The sequence below is a fragment of the Narcine bancroftii genome, chromosome 2, assembly GCF_036971445.1.
Source record: "Narcine bancroftii isolate sNarBan1 chromosome 2, sNarBan1.hap1, whole genome shotgun sequence".
Lineage (NCBI taxonomy): Eukaryota > Metazoa > Chordata > Chondrichthyes > Torpediniformes > Narcinidae > Narcine > Narcine bancroftii.
The window spans coordinates 98,736,159-98,756,770 of NC_091470.1; the positions used below are offsets into that span (position 1 = coordinate 98,736,159).

The following is a 20,612-nucleotide window of genomic DNA, read 5'->3' on the forward strand; positions in this document are numbered from 1 at the left end:
ATCGGCCAGTGTGGAGGTGGTGGGGCTGAAGATGCCACAGTGTTAGAAGCACAACTGTACCATTAATGTGTGTAAGTGATTTTGGCCCTTTCCCGGGAAGTAGATCATGTGATCACTCTGCCCACTCCTGGGGAAGAGGTTCGAGCAGATGGAGCCTTCTCCCTGTGAACCAGAACTTGACTGAAGTTTTCTTCAGCTGAGCAGCAAACTGTCAGCCACACAGAGAGCGACGGCAACAGCCCAGAATAGTCCTGAGAAGGATTGGGAAAGGGAGTGTATCCATGAGGTCAATTATGTGGCCCACACAGTGTCCACACGTGTCAGGATATACTTGAGGTCACTGGACATCACGGATCTCAAAGAGCACAAGTCCAGTGTTTGTTTTTGTGGGGAAGAGTTTCAGATTTATTGTCAGAGAACATACAGGACATCACATACAGCCCGGAGATTCTTTTTCCTGTGGGCCAGGCAGAATTATCACTTATTGGTAGTGCAAAAAAACTGTACTCAACGTACACATATAAGCAAATAAAGAAATACAGTACAACTCCGATGATCCAAAATGGTCAGGACCAGGCCTACTTCGGACAAATGATATTTTCAGAGAACTGGTCTTTTTTTAAAAAAAAAACAGCTCAGTGGCAACAGCAAATCACTTGTAACGGTGTTTAAACAACAACGAACAACAAGGAAAGGCTTTTTAAACATTAAAATAATGTTTCATTCTCAACCCCAAAAAACCCAAAACCTGAACAAAATAAGATAAATCGCACCCCAAAAACTCAAAATTCTACTCTGAGGTTTTTCAAAAACGCCAAAGTTTTTCAACCTGTGATGACAGTTCAGCTCCAAAAAAAATTGGATAACTGAGGATTTCTGATTGTTTCATGTATCCTCATTTATCTGAAGAAGTCATTTCGGCATCAAAATTTTTCAGATAAATGAGAATTTCTGATTTTTTTTCTGAAATCACTTCTGGATCCTAATCTGATCTTGGATACTCGGAGTTGTACTGTTTATACCGAGAGAAGAAAAATCAATAAAGTGCAAAAGTAAGAGTCCTTAAATGAGTCCCTGATTGAGTTTGTTGTTGAGGAGTCTGATGGTGGAGGGGGAGCAGCTGTTCCTGAATCTGGTGGGGTGAGTCTTGTGACACCTAGACCCCTTTTCTGATGGCAGCAGCGAGAACAGAGCGTGTGCTGGGTGGTGTGAATCCTTAATGATTGCTGCAGCTCTCTGACAGCAGTGTTCCCTGTAGATGTTCTCAATAATGGGGAGTGTTTTGCCTATGATGTCCTGGGCTGTGTCCACTATGTTTTGCAGGGCTTTACGGTCAGGGCTACTGGTGTTCCCCCATACCAGACCTTGATGTAGCTGGTCAGCTCACTTTCCACCACACATCTGTAGAAATTTGCCAGGGTTTCTGATGTCTACAAACTCATGAGGAAGTAGAGGAACTGGCATGCATTCTTCTTGATGCCATTGGTGTGTTGGGTCCAGGACAGATCCTCCGAGATAGTGACTCCCAAGAACTTAAATTTGCTCACCCCCTCTTCACATCTGATCCCCCAATGATCACTGGGTCGTACTGCTCTGGTTTTCCTTTCCTGAAGTCAACAATCAGCTCCTTGATGATGGTGTCATTGAGTGCAAGATTGTTGTTGGTGCATCATTGGGCCAAGCTTTCAATCTCCCTCCTATATGCTGACCCATCGCCCATTTTTCTACAACACACGACCGTTATTGTTATTGTATTGAGCCACACAGTCATAGGTTCAGTAAATGTTGCTTCAACTGTGACTGAATTAGAATGAGTGAAATTAAGCTGGAAGTTTATTTTGGTCTTTGCACTGTTGTTAATGTCACTGGGTGGGGGGTGGTGTGGGGGGAACTTTACTCAGTGAAGTAGCATCTTGTGTTCATGGCCATAAGGGCCAGGCCAAGGGTCCAGCCCTGAGGGGAATGTGCGCAATCTTGCCCACAGCACTGAACTCAGTTCTCCTGTTTCTCCCCACAGAGCGACCCAGTAATCAAAGCTAATTTGTCTCGTCAAAGTAATGAACTACAAGAAATAGACAACACGCTCATGAACAATCTGCGACAAGATTTGGTGGGTTTTAAGATAAGGTATATGAGATAATGAGCTTATTGTCAAAAAAAGCTCCCCCTCTGTTTTTTCCTCTTTGTTTCCCCCTCTGTGTCCCCCACTTTGTGTCCCTCATTCTGTGTCCCCCCCTCTGTGTCCTCCCTCTGTCCCCCCTGTTTCTATGTCTCTTTTATACCCCTCTGTTTCTACCACTCCAATTTAACATATCCACCAGGATTCTTACTGCTGGCAGGTACTTCATTAAAAATACTACAGTAGTATGCATTACATCGAATTGAAAAGACACAATAAATATAAAGGATGCATACAGTAAAACCCCAGGTATCCAGAATTCAAGTGACCGCCAGCCTCAAGCAACTGGCAAAAAAAATATCTAGGAAAATAAATTTTAAAAATATAATTAATTAAGAATAAAATCATCGGTAAAAAAAACTGCAAGTTTAAAATTGTAAAAATAGATGATCTTTGAAGTAACACATAAATCTTTGGTGAAGATGGGAGTAAATATTCAGCCACCGGAGGGAGAGCCTTTGCTCATAGCAGCTGTTTAAATAAAGTTGGGTGAAACAGCAATGGCGTCGTCCGGGATGCCGCTTGCCGATGGGTGACTCTCTTAAAGTATCTCCTTATCCCTGCTTAGTAAGAGTTGCCCCAGTCAGAGGCTTTATCTGTAAACTTGGGGGGTGGGGGTGGGGATTAATTATCTAAAATGTTATCGTTTGATTTCCGGGCGGCTCTGTAGAGGGGGAAGAACCTGCCAATTCAGCGACGGTTAAATGTTTTCAAAGAATGTGACTGAAGATAAAGTAAAATTCTTTAAGGATTATATATTCATGCAAGTGAAGTTTGTTCAATGTAAGTACAGTGTAGTATTTTTGTCTTTTAAGCTGTATATTCTAATGTATTAGAAGAGTAAGTCTCAAGCAACCGGAAAATACACTTATCTGGCATCTAACAATCCCCATAGGTGCCAGATACCAGGGGTTTTACTGTTATAATATTCACAAATATTATAGTACATTTAAAAAGGTGGCAATACAATATGGCAGACAATCCTTTTGTGAAGTTGGAGCAGTCCATGATTAGTATACCAAGGAGAGGTCCAAGAGTCTGGTCGCTGTTGGAAAGAGAACCAAGAGGTGCTGGCCTTCAGGGCTGTGTGCCTGCTGCCAAAGGTAGAAGATGTTGTGACCAGGATGATGGAGGTTCTTCACAATGTTGGCTGCCTTCTGGAGGCAGCGCCTCACACAATGTTGGCTGCCTTCTGGAGGCAGCGCCTCACACAGACGTCTGCGGTGGACGGGAGGTTGGAGCCTGTGATGGATTTGGCCACATTGTGCAGCAGAAATAGTTGTAGTTGCTCGGTTTCTGGTCATCACAAATGTATGCAGCCTGACGAGCAAACTATTGTGCGGACACAACATCATCTCCCCACTTGTTGGGAAGGTGCAACAGTGACCACACTTCTTGAGAAGACTGAAGCGGGCAAGGCTACCGGTCACCATCATCTCACCCTTCTACAGGAGCTCTATCAAGAACGTCCTGGCCAGCTGCGTCACTGTGTGGTATAGTTGCTGTAGAGAAATGGATCAGAGGTCAATCCACAGGATCATAAGAGAGGAGGAGAAGATCAGTGGAGACTCCTCTCCCCCCCCCCCCCCCCCACCCCCACGTCGACTTGATTTATAGGATCGTTCTCTGAAGAGGGCATGCAAAATCATCAAATACAGCTCAGCATTCAACACCATCATACCCTCAGCGGTGGAGAACAAGCTCTAAAACCTGGACCTCTGCACCTCCCTCTGCAACTGGATCTTTGACTTTCTCATTGTAAGACCCCAGTCAGAATGAATTGAAAACTACATCTACTCCTCACTGATGATCAACACAGTCACACCCCAGGGATGTGTGCTTAACCCACTACTCTACTTGCTATACTCCCATGACTATGTGGCCATGCATCTACAAATTTGCCAACGACACCATGGTCATCAGCAGAATCACAGATGGCAATGAGGAAGCGTACAGGAGGGAGATGAATCAGCTCATTGAGTGGTGTCACAGCAACAACCTTGCAACTCACCATTAGCAAAAATAAGGAGATGATTGTGGACTTCAGCAGAACACAAGCCAGTCGTCTTCGAAGGGTCAGCAGTGGAAAAGGACAAGAACTTCAAATCTATGGGTGTCAACATCTCTGAAGATCTGTCCTGGGACCTCTATGTCAATGCAATCATAAAGAAGACTTTCCAGTGGCTATAATGTGAGAGGAGTTTGAGGAGATTTGATTTATCACTAAAGACTCTTGCAAATGTCTACAGGTGTACCATGGAGAGCCTTCTGACTGGAGGTGCCAATGCCAAGGACAAGAAAAGACTACAGACATCACGGGCACCAGTCTCCCCTCCACCAAGGACATCTACAAGAGGCGGTGTCTCAAGAAACCAGCCTCTATCCTCAAGGGCCCCCACCACCCAGGCCACGCTCCCTTCACACTGGTACCATCAGGAAGGAAGCTGAAGACAAGCACCCAACGGTTCTTCGCCTCCGCCATTAGAGAGGAATGAATCACAGACGCTATCTCACTTTCTCATCTTTTGCACGATTTTTTTAAAAAAATGTAATTCATAGCAATATTTGCGTCTGTAATACTGTGGCAAAGCAACAAATTTTGTGACAAGTTCATGACAATAAATTGATTCCATTTCCTTATTGCATTATCACAATTGCAATTACCCCATAATTATTCATATATAATTCGTTTCGTGTATAATGCGACCCCCCCCCCATTTTTGAGGGGAAAAAGGGAGAAAGATTTTACCCCCGTGTATAATACGACCCCCCTTCCCTCACCTGCACAAGTCATGCTGGCGTTTCTCTCACCCCTCTCCCACTGATTCGCACTGCCATCTCTCCCCCCTCCTCTCCCCCCAAGAAATTTTTTTTAAAGTTATAACCTCATGTATAATGCGACCCCCCCCCCCTCCCACATGGAGCTCAAATTTTGGTACAAATTTTTTTGCATTATACTCGAATATTTACGGTAATTTAAAAAAATTTTGCACCATATTGTTAATAAACCTCCACATGAACCTGGTGAGTTTAAACTGGAGTCTCTGAGTTGAGGTGGTGTGCAGGAGCGGTGAGTTTGAGTGGAATCGGGACCCTGGTGAGATTACCAGGAGCATTGAAACCATCACCTCCTGAGGCAGAATACAAACCTGACGATGCTTCTGAGCCATTAATATCAGAGATTCACTGCATGAAGAGAAAGCTGTTTGGTGAAGGTCTCAAGCAAACAGAATTAATGCTGATTTTCTTTTCAGGTGCGTCTGAACACAAGTTACCAGAACGTGGCCTCGTTCGCTCCCACTGTACAGGTATGTATTTCACAGTGAGAACGCATCAGCGCTGAGGGAATGTTGTTGTACTTACTTTGACGCCAGTGTGGAAAATACTGTTATAATGACAACACTATGGGGATGGGACTTGCTCCACATTGGGTCAAGATTAGCATTCCACTCCTGCTTCGATGTAATCTCAGACTGTATTATCTTATTTTAAATTTAAATTAACAGTAACAGGCCCATGAGCCCTTGTTGCCCAATTTCACCCAATTGGCCTACCATACATGGTATATTTTGAATGGTGGGAGGAAACCAGAGCCCCTGGGAAAACCCACACAGACATGGGGAGAAGATACAAACTCCTTACAGACAGCACAGGATTCGAACCCCGGTCCTGGTCGCTGGCACTGAAGCAATGTTGCACGAACTGCTCCACTCATCATGCCACCCCAGTGAAAGGTCCCTTGAACATTGGGCTATTGTTTCTCAGTGACCAGATTGTCGCAGACAAAGTTTCCATGACTCTTTATCTTATCTATGCCCCTCAGGGGCTGCAGCAGGTTTTCAACCCAAAACACTGACTGTTCAGATCAGATACATAAGGTGGACAAATATTCACCATTATCATTTCCAAGTGCCCCTTAAAGTCAAAGAGGAGCAAAAGAGAACCCCCTTGTAGAAAGGTAGTGCTTCTTACCATAACGGAGTTCTCAGGCTTTGAAAAGTGATTGCAGATCTGTTTGTGCAGCTCTAATTGTGTATGTTTTCAAGCGACCAAGGGTCCACTTTAACACCCGCATGGTCACTGAGTGTCCATCGTTTCACCTGCACAGACTCCAGTTTAGTTCAAACCATCAGCAAACCAAGCCCAGATCCTAACCTCCAACGAGATGTGGAAGCCTTCGATGCCTGGGGCCCTTTAGAAGCCCTTCCTGGCCTCAGCACCCTGTTGAATCCTGATTCTCATGAGCCACTCTCTAACATCCCACAGCCTAGTGTGCGTACTTTGAGCTCAAGTCACCAGTAGCCCGCAGCTTGCGCGGGATCCTTGCCCTCAAGTCATCAACGGCTCATCACCTGTGTGCGAACTTCAGCTGCAGAGCTGCCTGCTGGTCCACTGCCATGGTCACCGTCCTTAGGGCTGTCTCTCTGCTTCTCCTTCGATCCCTTGTGGCTACTGCCGAGCATAGGCGCTACCATCTAGGGCCAAGACCCTAGGTGACAGAATTTTAAATAAAGCACCGTTGGCTCCTTTAACAGATTGCTTAAAACCTGTAGGGAGCCGTGGGCAGTAGTACTGGGTGGAGGCTGCCTCATCTCCTCCGTGGATACTGCTTGACCCACTGAGGTCCTTCAGTGATTTGTATTTCATAAGACTCATTGTCATGGAGTACTACGAGATGGAATTAGGCTCTTCAGCCCATCTCATCCCTACCAACCTAGCTGGTCCCATTTGCCAGTGATCACCCCATATCCCTCTAAAACAGTGGTTTTCAAACATTTCTTTCCACTCACATACCACCTTAAGTAATCCCTATGCCATCAGTGCACTGTAATTAGCAAAGGATTACTTAAAGTGGTATGTGAGTGGAAAGAAATGTTTGAAAACCACTGATCTAAACCTTTCCTAAATCTGCTAAATGCCTTTTAAACATACAATTATCCTTGTTTCTACCACTTCCTCTGGCAGCTCGTTCCAGACACCCACTACCCTCTGTGTGAAGAAGGTCCCTTTTAAATCTTTCCTCTCTCCACCTCTAGCCTTTGATTCCCTTACCATGGGAAAAGGTCCATGACTATTGATCTCCTCCTCTCCAAAAATTGCACCCTTGTGCTCCTCGGGGAAAAGTCCCAGCCTCTCCCTATAGTTCAAGTCGACCAGTCCCGTAACATTTTGGTGAATCTTTTCTGCATCAATTCCAGCTTAATCATATCTAACTGATTGGGCCACCAAACCTGTGCACAGTTCTAAGAATTCTGGAAGGGGGTTCACAGAAAGTCAAATAGATGGGACTTACACAATAGAGCCAGTCTGAAGACGATGCTGAATAATGTTATGTTATTTTTAATAAGACTGTTTTGAATCTTTAAAAATGTCACCCCAAAACCAGTGGTCGTCTTATTCCCCAAGCATAAACTCTGAACCTTAACAGTGAAGTCTCAACGCTCCCCCTTGCTAAGTATTAAATCCAACGGTAGTTTATTTTAAAATATGCTAATAAAAATTAAACCTTTATTGGGTAATTTGCTTTAAAATATTGTGACAGCATCACTCCACTGGTCAGTGGTAAGTGCCAGACTTGGGGTAGCCTTGTACAACGTCCTGTTATATAGTCTTAGGGCTCAAAACTTACCATTTTAAGTGGAAATTCTGGGGAGAAGGTGGGGGTGGGGGGGGTCGTCTTATACATTGATTTTTATGGTAATTTTTCTTGTTTCAGAGTCTCATTATTAAAACCATCCAGAGCATTGATGTAGCCCAAGCAGCGATTATTACCACCACTCAAACTGTTCTGAAAAATGTGAGTTGTGACGGGGGCTGCCAGGGGAGGTGGACGGGACAGATACAATGGGAGCATTTAAGAGGCTTCTAGATCAGCTGTTCTCAATGAGGGCCAAATGTCCCCCTCCCCCCACCCCCCCACCGAGGATCGCAGCACATTTAACGTAGGGGTAGGGGCATAAAATCGCCCAAGGTGCATAGGGGGGTTGGGAGAGGAGTACAGAGGAAACCAACTAAACGACTGCTTTGCAGGGAAGGGGGCCCATAAACTTTGAGCAGAGTCCTAAAGGGCAGATTCAATGGGCTGAGTGGCCACTTCCTGCTCCCCTTATAACTTGGATAAAGACCGGCGAATGAAGGGAGGGGGTAGATGCAGAAGCAGATTGAGGTACAAAGGGAGCTGGGTGATAGGACAGAGTATGATGCCGGGGTGTGCAATGGTGCAGGTTATGTATACCGCCTGTGACAGGAACATTCATGAGTGTTTTGTTTCAGGTCAGCAAGTGCCTCACTATGAAAGAGCTTGGATACTTTGATCAGTACATCCAGTGGATCCGAACCATGGTGAGTATCTGTGACTCTGTCCCGTCCATGAACACATCATTTGGCTTTGTGCCACCACACACTAGCCAACGTACATTCTCTCGCCTCTTTTTGCCTCCAATGGATGCTGCATGACCTGCTGAGTTTCTCCAACATGTGCATCTGCTGCACTGGACCCCAGCATCTGGTTGCTGCTGGTGGTCGGGCCTTTGATCATTTTGGTTGGAATGACCCCAAACCTCCCCTCTCCCCCTACCAAAATCTTGTTCTTCCTCTTTGGAGACCCTCCTCCCTGCCCACCCTTCTTGCCACCATCTCCTGTAGGTCGGTGCAAGTCACCATCAGTCACACGCTCCAATAGCTCCGTGTAAACACCCAATCCAACGTGTACTGCCCAGCATTTGGAGACAGCCACAGAGATGGAGATCCTGCCCCTGTTGACTTGAGTTGATTGGATTCTTAAGACCATAAGACATAGGAGCAGAAATAGGCCATTCAGCCCATCGAATCTGCCCACCACTCAATCACGAGATGATCCATTTTCCCACTCAGCCCCACTGCCCAGACTTCTCCCCTTAGCCTTTGATGCCCTGGCTAATCAAGACCTATCAATCTCTGTCTTAATGCTTGGCCTCCACAACCGCCTGTAGCAACAAATTCCACAAATTCACCACCCTTTGGCTAAATAAATTCCTATGCTTCTCCGTTCTAAGTGGACACCCTGTTGGGCGCTATCTGTAGCCCCAATAATGACACAGACAAAAGGCTGAAGGGAACAATAGGCTTTATTGTACTAGAGACTGCTGGCCTGGGTCCAGGCTAAGAAAATGTGCGGGAAGGAGAGGGGACTCGACCTTTACGGCCCGGGGTCGAACAGGCAGGACCAGGGAGGAGTCAAGGACAAGAAGACACCCGGAGGGCGGGCCAGCCAGTACACATAATCATATCACCCTATAATTGTGAAGTTGTGCCCTCTTGTCTAGACTCTTCCACCATGGGAAACAACCTTTCTACATCTACTCTGTCCCCTCCCTTTCAACATACAAAATGTTTCAATGAGATCCCTCCCCCCCCCCACCCATTCTCTTAAAATCCAATGAGTACAGGTCAAGAGCTGTCAAGTGCTTTTCATATAATAGCCCAGAATCATCCTTGTTAACCTCCTCTGAACCCTCTCCAAAGTCAGCACATCCTTTCTTAAATGAGGAGCCCAAAATTGCTCACAATACTTTGTGAGGTCTCACCAGTGCCTTATAAAGCCTCTCTGGGGCACTAGTGAGACCCCATTTGGAGTAACTGAGTACAATTTTGGGCCCCCTGTCTTAGAAAGGATGTGATGTTGGAGAGGGTGCAGAGGAGATTTACCAGGATGATTTCTGGAAAGCAGGAGCTAAGGTATGAGGAACGTTTGGCAGCTCTTGGGTTGTATTTGTTGGAATAAAGGAGAGTGAGGGGTGGATCTCATAGAGACATTTCGAATATTGAAAGGTTTTGACAGAGTGAATGCGGATGTTTCCCTTGATGGGCGAATCGAGGACAAGGGGTCATAGTCTTAAAATTATAAGTTATCCAATTAAAACAGAGAGGAGGAAGAACTTCTTTAGTCAGAGGGTCATGGATCTGTGGAACTCACAGCCACACAAAGCAGTGGAGACTGGATCACCGGGAGTATTTAAACAGGAAATGGATAAGTATCTCATTAGTAAGGGTATCAAGAGATACGGGGAAAAGGCTGGAAATTGGAACTAGGGGTGAGTCATGGAACAGACTCGATGGGCCTAGTGGCCTGCTTCTGTTCCTTTAGCTTGTGATATTCTATTCCTCTTGAAATGAACGCCAGTGTTGCATTTGCCTTCTTCCCCACCGATTCAACCTGCAAGTTTACCCTCAGGCTACCCTGCACAAGGACCCCCCAGGGCCCCTTGCATCTGGGGATTTTCAATTTTCTCCCCATTTAAAAAAAAATAGTCTGCTCATTTCTTTTTTCTACCAAAGTGCATGACTGTACACTTTCCGACATTATATTTCATTTCCCACTTCGCTGCCCAGTCTCCTAATGTACCAAAGTCCTTCTGTAGACTCCGTGTTTTATCTGCACCACCTGCTCCTCTACCTACCTTCATATCATCCGCAAACCTGGCCACAAAACCATTAGTTCCATCATCCAAATCGGCCCCCAACTCCGACCTCTGAGGAACACCACTAGCACCTGACAGCCCCTCTGTGGTGCATTTGATTGAGGCGATCATGAACTGCCATGATTATTTTGAATGACTGGGAGGACTTAATTTTTTTTAAAAAGATTTTAGACATACAGCGCGGTAACAGGTCATTTCGGCCCACGAGCCCATGCCGCCCAATTGCACCCAATTGACCTACAGCCCCCGAGACGTTTTGAACGGTGGGAGGAAACCGGAACCCCCGGGAAAAACCCACAGTGACACAGGGAGAAGCTACTTACAGACAGCGCGGGATTCGAACCCGACTTCTGGCGCTGTAACAGCGTGTGGTGACCGCTACGCCAGCCGTGCCGCCCCAAGATCTTGGAACACAATAAAATTGGAGCAGGACCCCTCAAACTTGTGCCGACTTTATCACAACGATCATGGCTGATCTACACTGGTCTCAACTCCTCTGTGAGAGCTCCTCACGGCGTACAACTCCCTGACCGACAAACCTCTGCCCCCCTGTTTCCTCATGGTCTCCAGCAGATGTTGCTAGATGTGGCCTCAATGCGTGTGGTGGGATTAGAGATCCTTGAGGTTTTTTTCTGGAAGGCACTCTTGCAATGGTGAAGGAGGCAGGCACACCTGATTTTAACCGCAATGCCTTCAACTGGCTGTAGCAAATTCATTAGGGTGGGTCCTGGTGAATGAGCATTCCGCCCCATGCAGAGTGATTGGGACAGAGTCCAGGAAAGGGGTCAGTGACATTGGGGTATGGACAGTTTGAGACAGAGCCACCATTGTCCCAGTGCCACGGAAGTCGTCTGTGTCCTGTCTCAATGATTACCGCCCTGTCGCACTCACTTCCATTGTCATGAAGTGCTTTGAGAGGCTCGTCATGGGGCACATCGAGCATCTGATGCCCCCCCCTCACTGGACCCCCTGCAGTTTGCATATAGATCCAATCACTCCACAGATGATGTTATTGCAGCCCTTCATCTAGCCCTCACCCACCTGGAAAATGAAGAATCTATGTTTATTGACTTCAGTTCAGTAGTCAACATGATCATACCCCAGTCCCTGATAAGGTAGTTAGGCCTGCTGGGACTAAACACCTCCCTTTGCAGTTGGATTCTCCATTTCCTGATGGGGAAAGCTGAAGCAGTCCGGATCAGAAACAGCACCTCCAAGACTATCAGACTGAGCATAGGGCACCCCGCCCCCACCCCCGCCCAGGGCTGCATGCTTAGACCACTGTTCTTCACTCTGCGGCTTCACGATTGTGCAGCCAGAGTTTGATCCACATCATCAAGTTTGCTGACCACTCGACGATGGTGGGCCATATCAGTAAGAACGAGGCAGTATACAAAGAGGAAGTGTAGACGCTAACGAACTGGTGCAGAGCAAACAACCTCTAACTGAACATTAAAACAAACAAAAGAGATGGTTGTTGACTTCGGGAGGGCCTGGGGAGATCACGCTCCCCTCTACCAATGAGGTCATCAAGAGTATCAAGTTCCTTGGCATGCACATGGTGGAGAACCTCACCTTAACACCAGCTCCACAGCCAAGAAACCCCAGCAGCGCCTCTACTTCCTGTGAAGGCTGAGGAAAGTCCATCTCCCACCTTGCATCCTCACAACATTCTACAGAGGATGTATTGAGACCATTCTGTGTAACTGTATCCCTGCCTGGCTTGGAAGCTGTACCATCACAGACTGCAAGACCCTGCAGAGGATAGTGAAGTCAGCAGAAAAGACCATTGGGGAACCTCTTCCTAGCATGGAGGACATCGACTACACTCGATGCAGGCGGAAAGCAATAAATATTGTGAAAGACTCCACATCCTTCATGTAAAATGTTCTCCCTTCTGCCATCTGGCAAGAGGTACCAAAGCACTCAGGCCCTTATGTTTAGAGCAGGAAACAGCTTTTCCCCCAAGCCATCAGACTCCTGAACTCCCACTACAGATGCACTTTCAGTGTATATCTTAATATTTTAATGTGCTAACTGCTTTCCTAACTTGTTTCTATGCTCCGTGGCCCTGTAGAAATGCTATCTCGTCTTTATCCTGCAAAGATGGTCAATGATGTTGACTTGAAGATTCAGGAAAGTAGATTTAAGAAATCTACTTAAGAAATGAAGAGGAATGGCTTCTCCCAGAGAGAAGTGAATCTTTGGAATTGTCTGCTCAAGAAAGCAGTACAGGTTACCTCATTAAATGTATTTAAGATACAGGAAGGTAGGTTTTTGAAGTGCAGGGAATTAAGATCTGGGGAACAGGATGGTAAGTTCAAGGTTCAGGTTCATTTTACTGTCATTTTACTTAATTAAAAGTGTACTATACGTCAATTTCTGTCTGCTGCAAGGCAAACAATGAGTCGCTATTAGTGTTGACCGGCGCCCCTAACAATAGGAGAAAGAGATTCCCTTCGGAGACATTGAGTGTCCGTGGATTTGCTTCCAGCGCTCCTTCAGTTCAAACCATCGGCCAACCCGAGCTCCAGATCCAAACCTCTGGTATGATCGGGAAGCCGTCGGCGCCCAAAGTCCTTCGGGAGCCCCCCCCCTCCCCGATACCTGGTTCCCATGAGCCGGTCTCCAGAGTCCATGGCCAGATAGGCCACGATCTTATCGAGAGGTTCGATGGGCCACTGGGCTGCCTCCAGCTTCTCTTTCTATTCTTATGGACTGTGCAGAATGATTGGGGCAGGGTTTTGGAGGAGTGGACGACAGTGTGCAATCCAGGAACAAGCCAGTTTATTGAGCATTTTTTTGACAGCTAATGGACAATTTGCTGACCTGCCAACCTGCCGTGATCCTGATCGACAATATCCGTGTCTTACTGTGTGACAACATCACAGATCCCTGGGTAAGTGCATGTCTTTTTTTTTTTTTTTAAATTTTTTATTTTTCACACCATAAATCACAATAGCCATGATATACACTTTTTCTTTTCCACACATTTACAGTGACTTTTTCTCCCTCCCCCCTCCCTCCTCCCAAGCCACCCTCCCGTCCCCCCCCCCCTCTCATCCATTTTAGTTATACAATCTAGGTTGCATTAATTCAGTTAGACAATGTTGTCATTCAACAAAAATACACCAGAAATTCTATTGAGTCCATTCTTTTCTTCTCTTCTCCTTCCATCAACTTAGGTAATGTTTGTTCCCGGTAGGTTTTCGCTATTGTATTTAATGTAAGGCTCCCATACTTGTTCGAATATTTCAATATTATTTCTTAAACTATATGTTATTTTTTCTAATGGAATACATTTATTCATTTCTATATACCATTGTTGTATTTTCAAATTATCTTCCAATTTCCAGGTTGACATAATACATTTTTTTGCTACAGCTAGGGCTATCTTAACAAATCTTTTTTGTGCATCCTCCAAGTCAATTCCAAATTCTTTATTTTTTATGTTACTTAGGAGAAAGATCTCTGGATTCTTTGGTATATTGTTTTCTGTTATTTTATTTAATATCTGATTGAGATCATCCCAAAATTTTTCTACTCTCTCACATGTCCAGATTGCATGAATTGTTGTTCCCCTTTCTTTTTTACATCGAAAACATCTATCAGATACTGTTGGGTCCCATTTATTTAACTTTTGCGGTGTAATGTATAGTCTGTGTAACCAATTATATTGTATCATACGCAGCCTCGTATTTATTGTATTTCTCATCGTTCCAGAGCATAACTTCTCCCATGTTTCCTTTTTTATCTTTATATTTAAATCTTGTTCCCATTTTTGTTTAGTTTTACCATTTGTTTCCTCATTTTCCTTTTCTTGCAGTTTAATATACATATTTTTTATAAATCTTTTGATTAACATTGTATCTGTAATCACATATTCAAGGTTACTTCCCTCTGGTAAACTCAAGTTGCTTCCTAATTTATCTTTCAAGTAGGATCTCAGTTGGTAATATGCCAGCGCTGTATCTCCCGTTATATTGTACTTATCTCTCATTTGTTCAAAGGATAAGAATCTACTTCCTGAAAAACAATTTTCTATTCTTTTAATCCCTTTTTTTTCCCATTTTCTAAAGGCAAGGTTGTCTATTGTAAAAGGGAGTAGCTTATTTTGCGTCAATATTAGTTTTGGTATTTGGTAATTTATTTTATTTCTTTCTACATGAATCTTCTTCCATATATTGAGGAGATGGTGTAATACTGGAGAAGTTCTATGTTGTACCAATTTTTCGTCCCATTTATATAATATGTGTTCAGGTATCTTTTCCCCTATTTTATCTAATTCTAGTCTCGTCCAGTCTGGTTTTTCCCTTGTTTGATAAAAATCTGATAGGTACCTTAATTGTGCGGCTCTATAATAATTTTTGAAGTTTGGCAATTGTAAGCCTCCTTGTTTATACCATTCTGTTAATTTGTCTAGTGCTATCCTCGGTTTCCCCCCTCTCCATAAAAATCTCCTTATTATTTTCTTTAACTCTTTGAAGAATTTTTCTGTCAGTTGTATTGGCAATGCCTGAAATAAGTATAGTATCCTTGGAAAAATGTTCATTTTAATACAGTTTATCCTTCCTATCAGTGTTAGTGGTAGCTCTTTCCAATGCTCTAAATCGTCCTGTAATTTTTTCATTAGTGGATTGTAATTGAGTTTATATAATTGGCCTAGATTTTTGTTTATTTGCACACCTAGGTATCTTATTGCCTGCGTTTGCCATCTGAATGGGGATTCCTCCTTAAATTTTGAGAAATCCGCGTTATTCATAGGCATTGCTTCACTTTTATTTACGTTTATCTTGTATCCCGACACTTCTCCATATTCCTTCAATTTCTTATATAGTTCTTTTATTGATAGTTCTGGTTCTGTTAAGTACACTATCACATCATCCGCAAACAGACTGATTTTATATTCCCTGTCTTTTATTTTTATTCCTTTTATATTATTATCTCTTCTTATCGATTCTGCTAGTGGTTCTATAGCTAGCGCAAACAATAATGGTGATAGTGGGCATCCCTGCCGCGTTGACCTGCTTAAGTTAAATTGCTTTGATACATGTCCATTTACTGTCACTTTCGCTAACGGTCCCTTATATAATGCTTTAATCCAATTAATATACTTCTCCGGTAAACTGAATTTTTGCAATACTTTGAACAAGTAATTCCATTCTACTCTGTCGAAGGCCTTCTCTGCGTCTAAAGCAACTGCTACTGCCGGTGCTTTATTTCCTTCTACTGCATGAATTAAGTTAATAAATTTACAAATATTGTCTGTTGTGCGTCTTTTTTTGATAAATCCAGTTTGGTCTAAATTTACCATTTTCGGTACCTGTTCTGCTAATCTGTTCGCTAATAGTTTAGCTATTATCTTATAATCTGTGTTTAGCAAAGATATTGGTCTATATGACGCTGGTGAGAGTGGATCTTTCCCTTGTTTTAGTATCACTGTAATTATTGCTGTTTTACATGAATCTGGTAAGTTTTGTGTCTCATCAATCTGGTTGATTACATCCAGGAGGGGCGGTATTATTAGGTCTTTAAATGTTTTGTAGAATTCTATTGGGAGTCCATCCTCTCCTGGTGTCTTATTATTTGGTAAATTTTTTATTATCTCTTGTATTTCTACTGTTCCAAATGGTTCTGTTAATTTATTTTGTTCCTCTATTTGTAGTTTTGGTAGTTCAATTTTAGTCAAAAATTCATCTATTTTCCCTTCTTTCCCTTCGTTTTCGGTTCGGTATAATTGTTCATAGAATTCTCTGAAGTTTTCCTTAATTTCTTTTGGATTATATGTAATTTGTTTGTCTTTTTTCCTTGTTGCCAATACCATTTTCTTAGTTTGCTCTGTCTTAAGCTGCCATGCTAGGATTTTGTGTGTTTTTTCCCCTAGTTCATAATATTTCTGTTTTGTCTTCATTATATTCTTCTCCACCTTATATGTTTGTAATGTTTCATATTTTATTTTTTTATCCGCCAATTCTCTTCTTTTGGTTGTATCTTCCTTTATTGCTAATTTTTTTTCTATGTCTATTATTTCCCTTTCCAACTGCTCTGTTTCCTGATTATAGTCCTTCTTCATCTTGGTTGCATAACTTATTATTTGCCCTCTAATGAATGCTTTCATTGCGTCCCATAGTATAAACTTATCTTCCACTGATTCCGTATTTACTTCAAAGTACATTTTTAATTGTTTTTCAATAAATTCTCTAAAATCCTGTCTTTTAAGTAGCATGGGGTTTAATCTCCATCTATACATTCTTGGAGGGATGTCTTCTAGCTCTATTGCCAATAACAGGGGTGAGTGGTCCGATAATAGTCTAGCTTTATATTCCGTTTTCCTAACTCTCCCTTGTATGTGGGCTGATAACAGGAATAGGTCTATCCTTGAGTATGTTTTATGTCTAGTCGAGTAGTATGAGTATTCCTTTTCTTTTGGGTTTTGTTTCCTCCATATGTCCACAAGTTTCATTTCTTGCATTGATTTAATTATAAATTTGGTTACTTTGTTCTTCCTGTTAATTTTTTTCCCCGTTTTATCCATATTTGGATCCAAATTCAGATTGAAATCCCCTCCTATTAGTATGTTCCCTTGCGTATTAGCTACCTTCAAAAAGATATCTTGCATAAACTTTTGATCTTCTTCGTTAGGTGAATATATATTAAGTAGATTCCAAAGCTCTGAATATATCTGACATTTTATCATAACATATCTCCCTGCTGGATCTATTATTTCCTCTTCTATTTTAAATGGCACATTTTTGCTAATTAATATAGCCACTCCTCTTGCTTTTGAATTATACGATGCTGCTGTTACATGTCCTACCCAATCTCTCTTTAATTTCTTGTGCTCCAATTCAGTTAAATGTGTTTCTTGGACAAATGCTATATCTATTTTTTCCTTTTTCAGTAAATTTAGTAGTTTCTTCCTTTTAATTTGGTTATGTATTCCATTAATATTTAGAGTCATATAGTTCAGCGTAGCCATTTTATATTTTGTTTATCTTCTCTTTCCGTTTTTCCATCATTACCTTTCCTCCTTTTCCATTTCTGTTTTCTTATTTTCAACTCTTTACCAGACAACATTCCTACAACATCCAACATTTTCCTTATTCTCCTATTTCTATCTTCTTTATCCCCAATCTCCCCTTCCCCTCCTGAGTTGCCCTTTATCCCTTGTCGGACAACCACATCTCCCCTCTCCATTTGGATTTGCGAATCCACTCGCAAGCGTCAACTGATTTTGCAGTGACCGCTCTTTTCCCCCCACCCAGCCCCCCCCAGAAAAGATTTCGTTTTTTATATGTCACAAAGGTCACTCTTTTAGTTCCCTCCTTATTCTCTCTATTCCATTACCTTCCCTTATTAATTCTTGTCTATACTTTCTATGTTTTCCTCTAATTACAGATACTTTCACATATGCCCATTGTCTCTATTCACTCTTATACCTCTTTACCCGCATACATATCAATCGTGGTCATTTTTACCCTCCTTACCCGTCTTCATCCCTCAGTCTATTTTTGTCTTTACCCACATACATATCAATCGTGATAATTTTTGCTCTCATTACCCGTCTTCATCCCTCAGTCTATTTTTGTAATTGTTCTGCAAATTTTCGTGCTTCTTCTGGATCCGAGAATAGTCTGTTTTGTTGTCCTGGAATAAATATTTTCAATACCGCAGGATGCTTCAGTGTAAATTTATATCCTTTCTTCCATAAAATCGCTTTTGCTGCATTGAACTCTTTTCTCTTCTTTAGGAGTTCAAAGCTTATATCTGGATAAATGAAGATTTTTTGCCCTTTATACTCCAGTGGTTTGTTGCCCTCTCTTACTTTTTCCATTGTCTTCTCCAGTACCTTTTCTCTTGTAGTATATCTTAGGAATTTTACTACAATAGATCTTGGTTTTTGTTGTGGTTGTGGTTTAGGGGCCAATGCTCTATGTGCCCTTTCTATTTCCATTTCTTGCTGTAGTTCTGGACATCCTAGGGCCTTAGGGATCCATTCTTTTATAAACTCCCTCATATTCTTGCCTTCTACATCTTCCTTAAGGCCCACTATCTTTATGTTATTTCTTCTGTTATAATTTTCCATTATATCTATTTTTTGGGCTAGTAATTCTTGTGTCTCTTTAGTTTTTTTATTAGATTCCTCCAATTTCTTTTTTAAGTCTTCTACCTCCATTTCTGCTGCTATTGCCCGTTCTTCCATCTTGTCCATTTTTTTCCCCATTTCTGTTAAGGTCATATCCATTTTATTTATTTTCTTTTCTGTGTTGTTTATTCTTCTTCTTAAATCATTGAATTCCTGTGTTTGCCATTCTTTAAATGACTCCATGTATCCTCTAACAAGAGCAAGTACCTCCTTTACCTTGCCTATCTTTTCTTCTTCTATTTCCCTGTACTCTTCCTCTTCCTCTTCTTCTTCCTCTGGGTTGACCATCTGTTGTTTCTTTGCTGCCCTTTCCTCCTCTTCTTTCTTGTTTCTATTGTCTTCTGTGGTCTCTTCTTGCTGCAGGTGTTCTGCAGCTGTCGTTGCCGGCTGTGGAGATCGACTCCCCAGCTGGTCCCCCCTCCCGTCGGTGTGTTTTTTTGTATGCGCATCGCGCATGCGCGAGGAGTCGCGCATGCGCGGTTGCGCACTTTTACTCGGCTCTGTGAGCCATTGTTGTAGTTCTCTTTCTACCGACCTGAGGTAGTGGGGTCTTCTCTCCACAGCGGGCCTCTTCGGACAGGTAAGGCCTTCACCTTTTTCCTCCGTTGTCTTCTCTTCCTCTCTTCTTTCCGTTGATTTTGATTTTTCTCCTTTTGTCTCCATCTTCTTTCCACCTTTATACTCACTTTTCTTTAACTTGTATTTCTGTGCCTTTGTATTTTCTCTTGTTTTTCCCGACTTTTCTGGAGCGGGCTGGAGTTCACCGTCCGGCCACTACTCCATCACGTGACTCCTCGGTAAGTGCATGTCTGATGCGGCTTTCTGGTCTCTTCCCTCATCCTCCCCACACCCTCAACTTGTGTTTCAGGGTTCAAACTGCCTTTGCTTGGAAGCCATGTAAGGGTAATGGCTCAATACATTTACCTCCTGTTGGACGGAGCAAGGGGAATGCTGGTGGCTCAGTTTATGTGGAAGGTGGGACTGGGTCCATAACCATGAAAACAGATATAATTCACTGACCAAGTTCAGCAAGTAGGAAGGAAACTGTTGCCGGAGGAATTGAATTCAGAAATAGAGAGATGAGTCTTTCAAGAGTAAAATCCAAAATTCTGCGGAGACCCGGATTGAAGTAAAAAAACCCGATGCTGGAAAAACTCAGCAGGTCAAACAGTGTCCTCTAGGCAGCAAAGATAAAGTTTCAGGCTTGAGCCCTTCATCAAGGTCTGAGCAAAATGTCGGCAGGCGCCCAAAAAAAATAACATAGCATAACATAACAATTACAGTACGGAAACAGGCCATTAGGCCCTTCTAGTCTGCACCGAACCAAACACTCCTCTCTAGTCCCATCTACCTGCACAATGACCATAACCCTCCACCTTCTTCTCATCCATATACCTGTCCAGCTCTTTCTTAAATAATAAAATTGACTCTGCCGCCACTATTTCTTCCAGAAGCTCGTTCCACACCGCTACCACTCTCTGAGTAAAGAAGTTTCCCCTCATGTTACCTCTAAACCTCTGCCCTTAACTCTTTTTTTTAAAAAACTTTATTTAAGATTTTATAACATGAATAACATATAGGATTACATTAAAAAAAATTAAGAATAAAATAATAAAATTACAATACAATATCAGTAATCTAAATAAACTATACCCTCTCCAATAATTATTACACATTAATAACCCGACTCAAATTAGTCCAACCCCCCCTTTCCCCCAAAAATAAAGAGTGAAGAATTAATAAAGTTAATAATATATGTGAGAAAAAAACCCACTTACAAAAGTTAAGATGAAACATATATGAAAAACCCAACACCCAACCCCAACCA

General features: G+C 42.8%; 1 protein-coding gene across 3 annotated transcripts in view; it reads left to right on the top strand.

The window, feature by feature from the left end:
• LOC138753979 (prominin-2-like) overlaps positions 1–20,612 on the top strand; it is a 95,289-nt gene that overhangs the window by 62,092 nt on the left and 12,585 nt on the right. For all 3 annotated transcript variants that reach the window (XM_069917648.1, XM_069917646.1, XM_069917647.1), the window contains 5 exons: positions 2,018–2,110; positions 5,434–5,487; positions 7,896–7,976; positions 8,453–8,521; positions 13,448–13,537. In XM_069917648.1, coding sequence (XP_069773749.1) covers positions 2,018–2,110; positions 5,434–5,487; positions 7,896–7,976; positions 8,453–8,521; positions 13,448–13,537 — 387 coding nt within the window. The remainder of the gene's footprint in view (positions 1–2,017; positions 2,111–5,433; positions 5,488–7,895; positions 7,977–8,452; positions 8,522–13,447; positions 13,538–20,612) is intronic.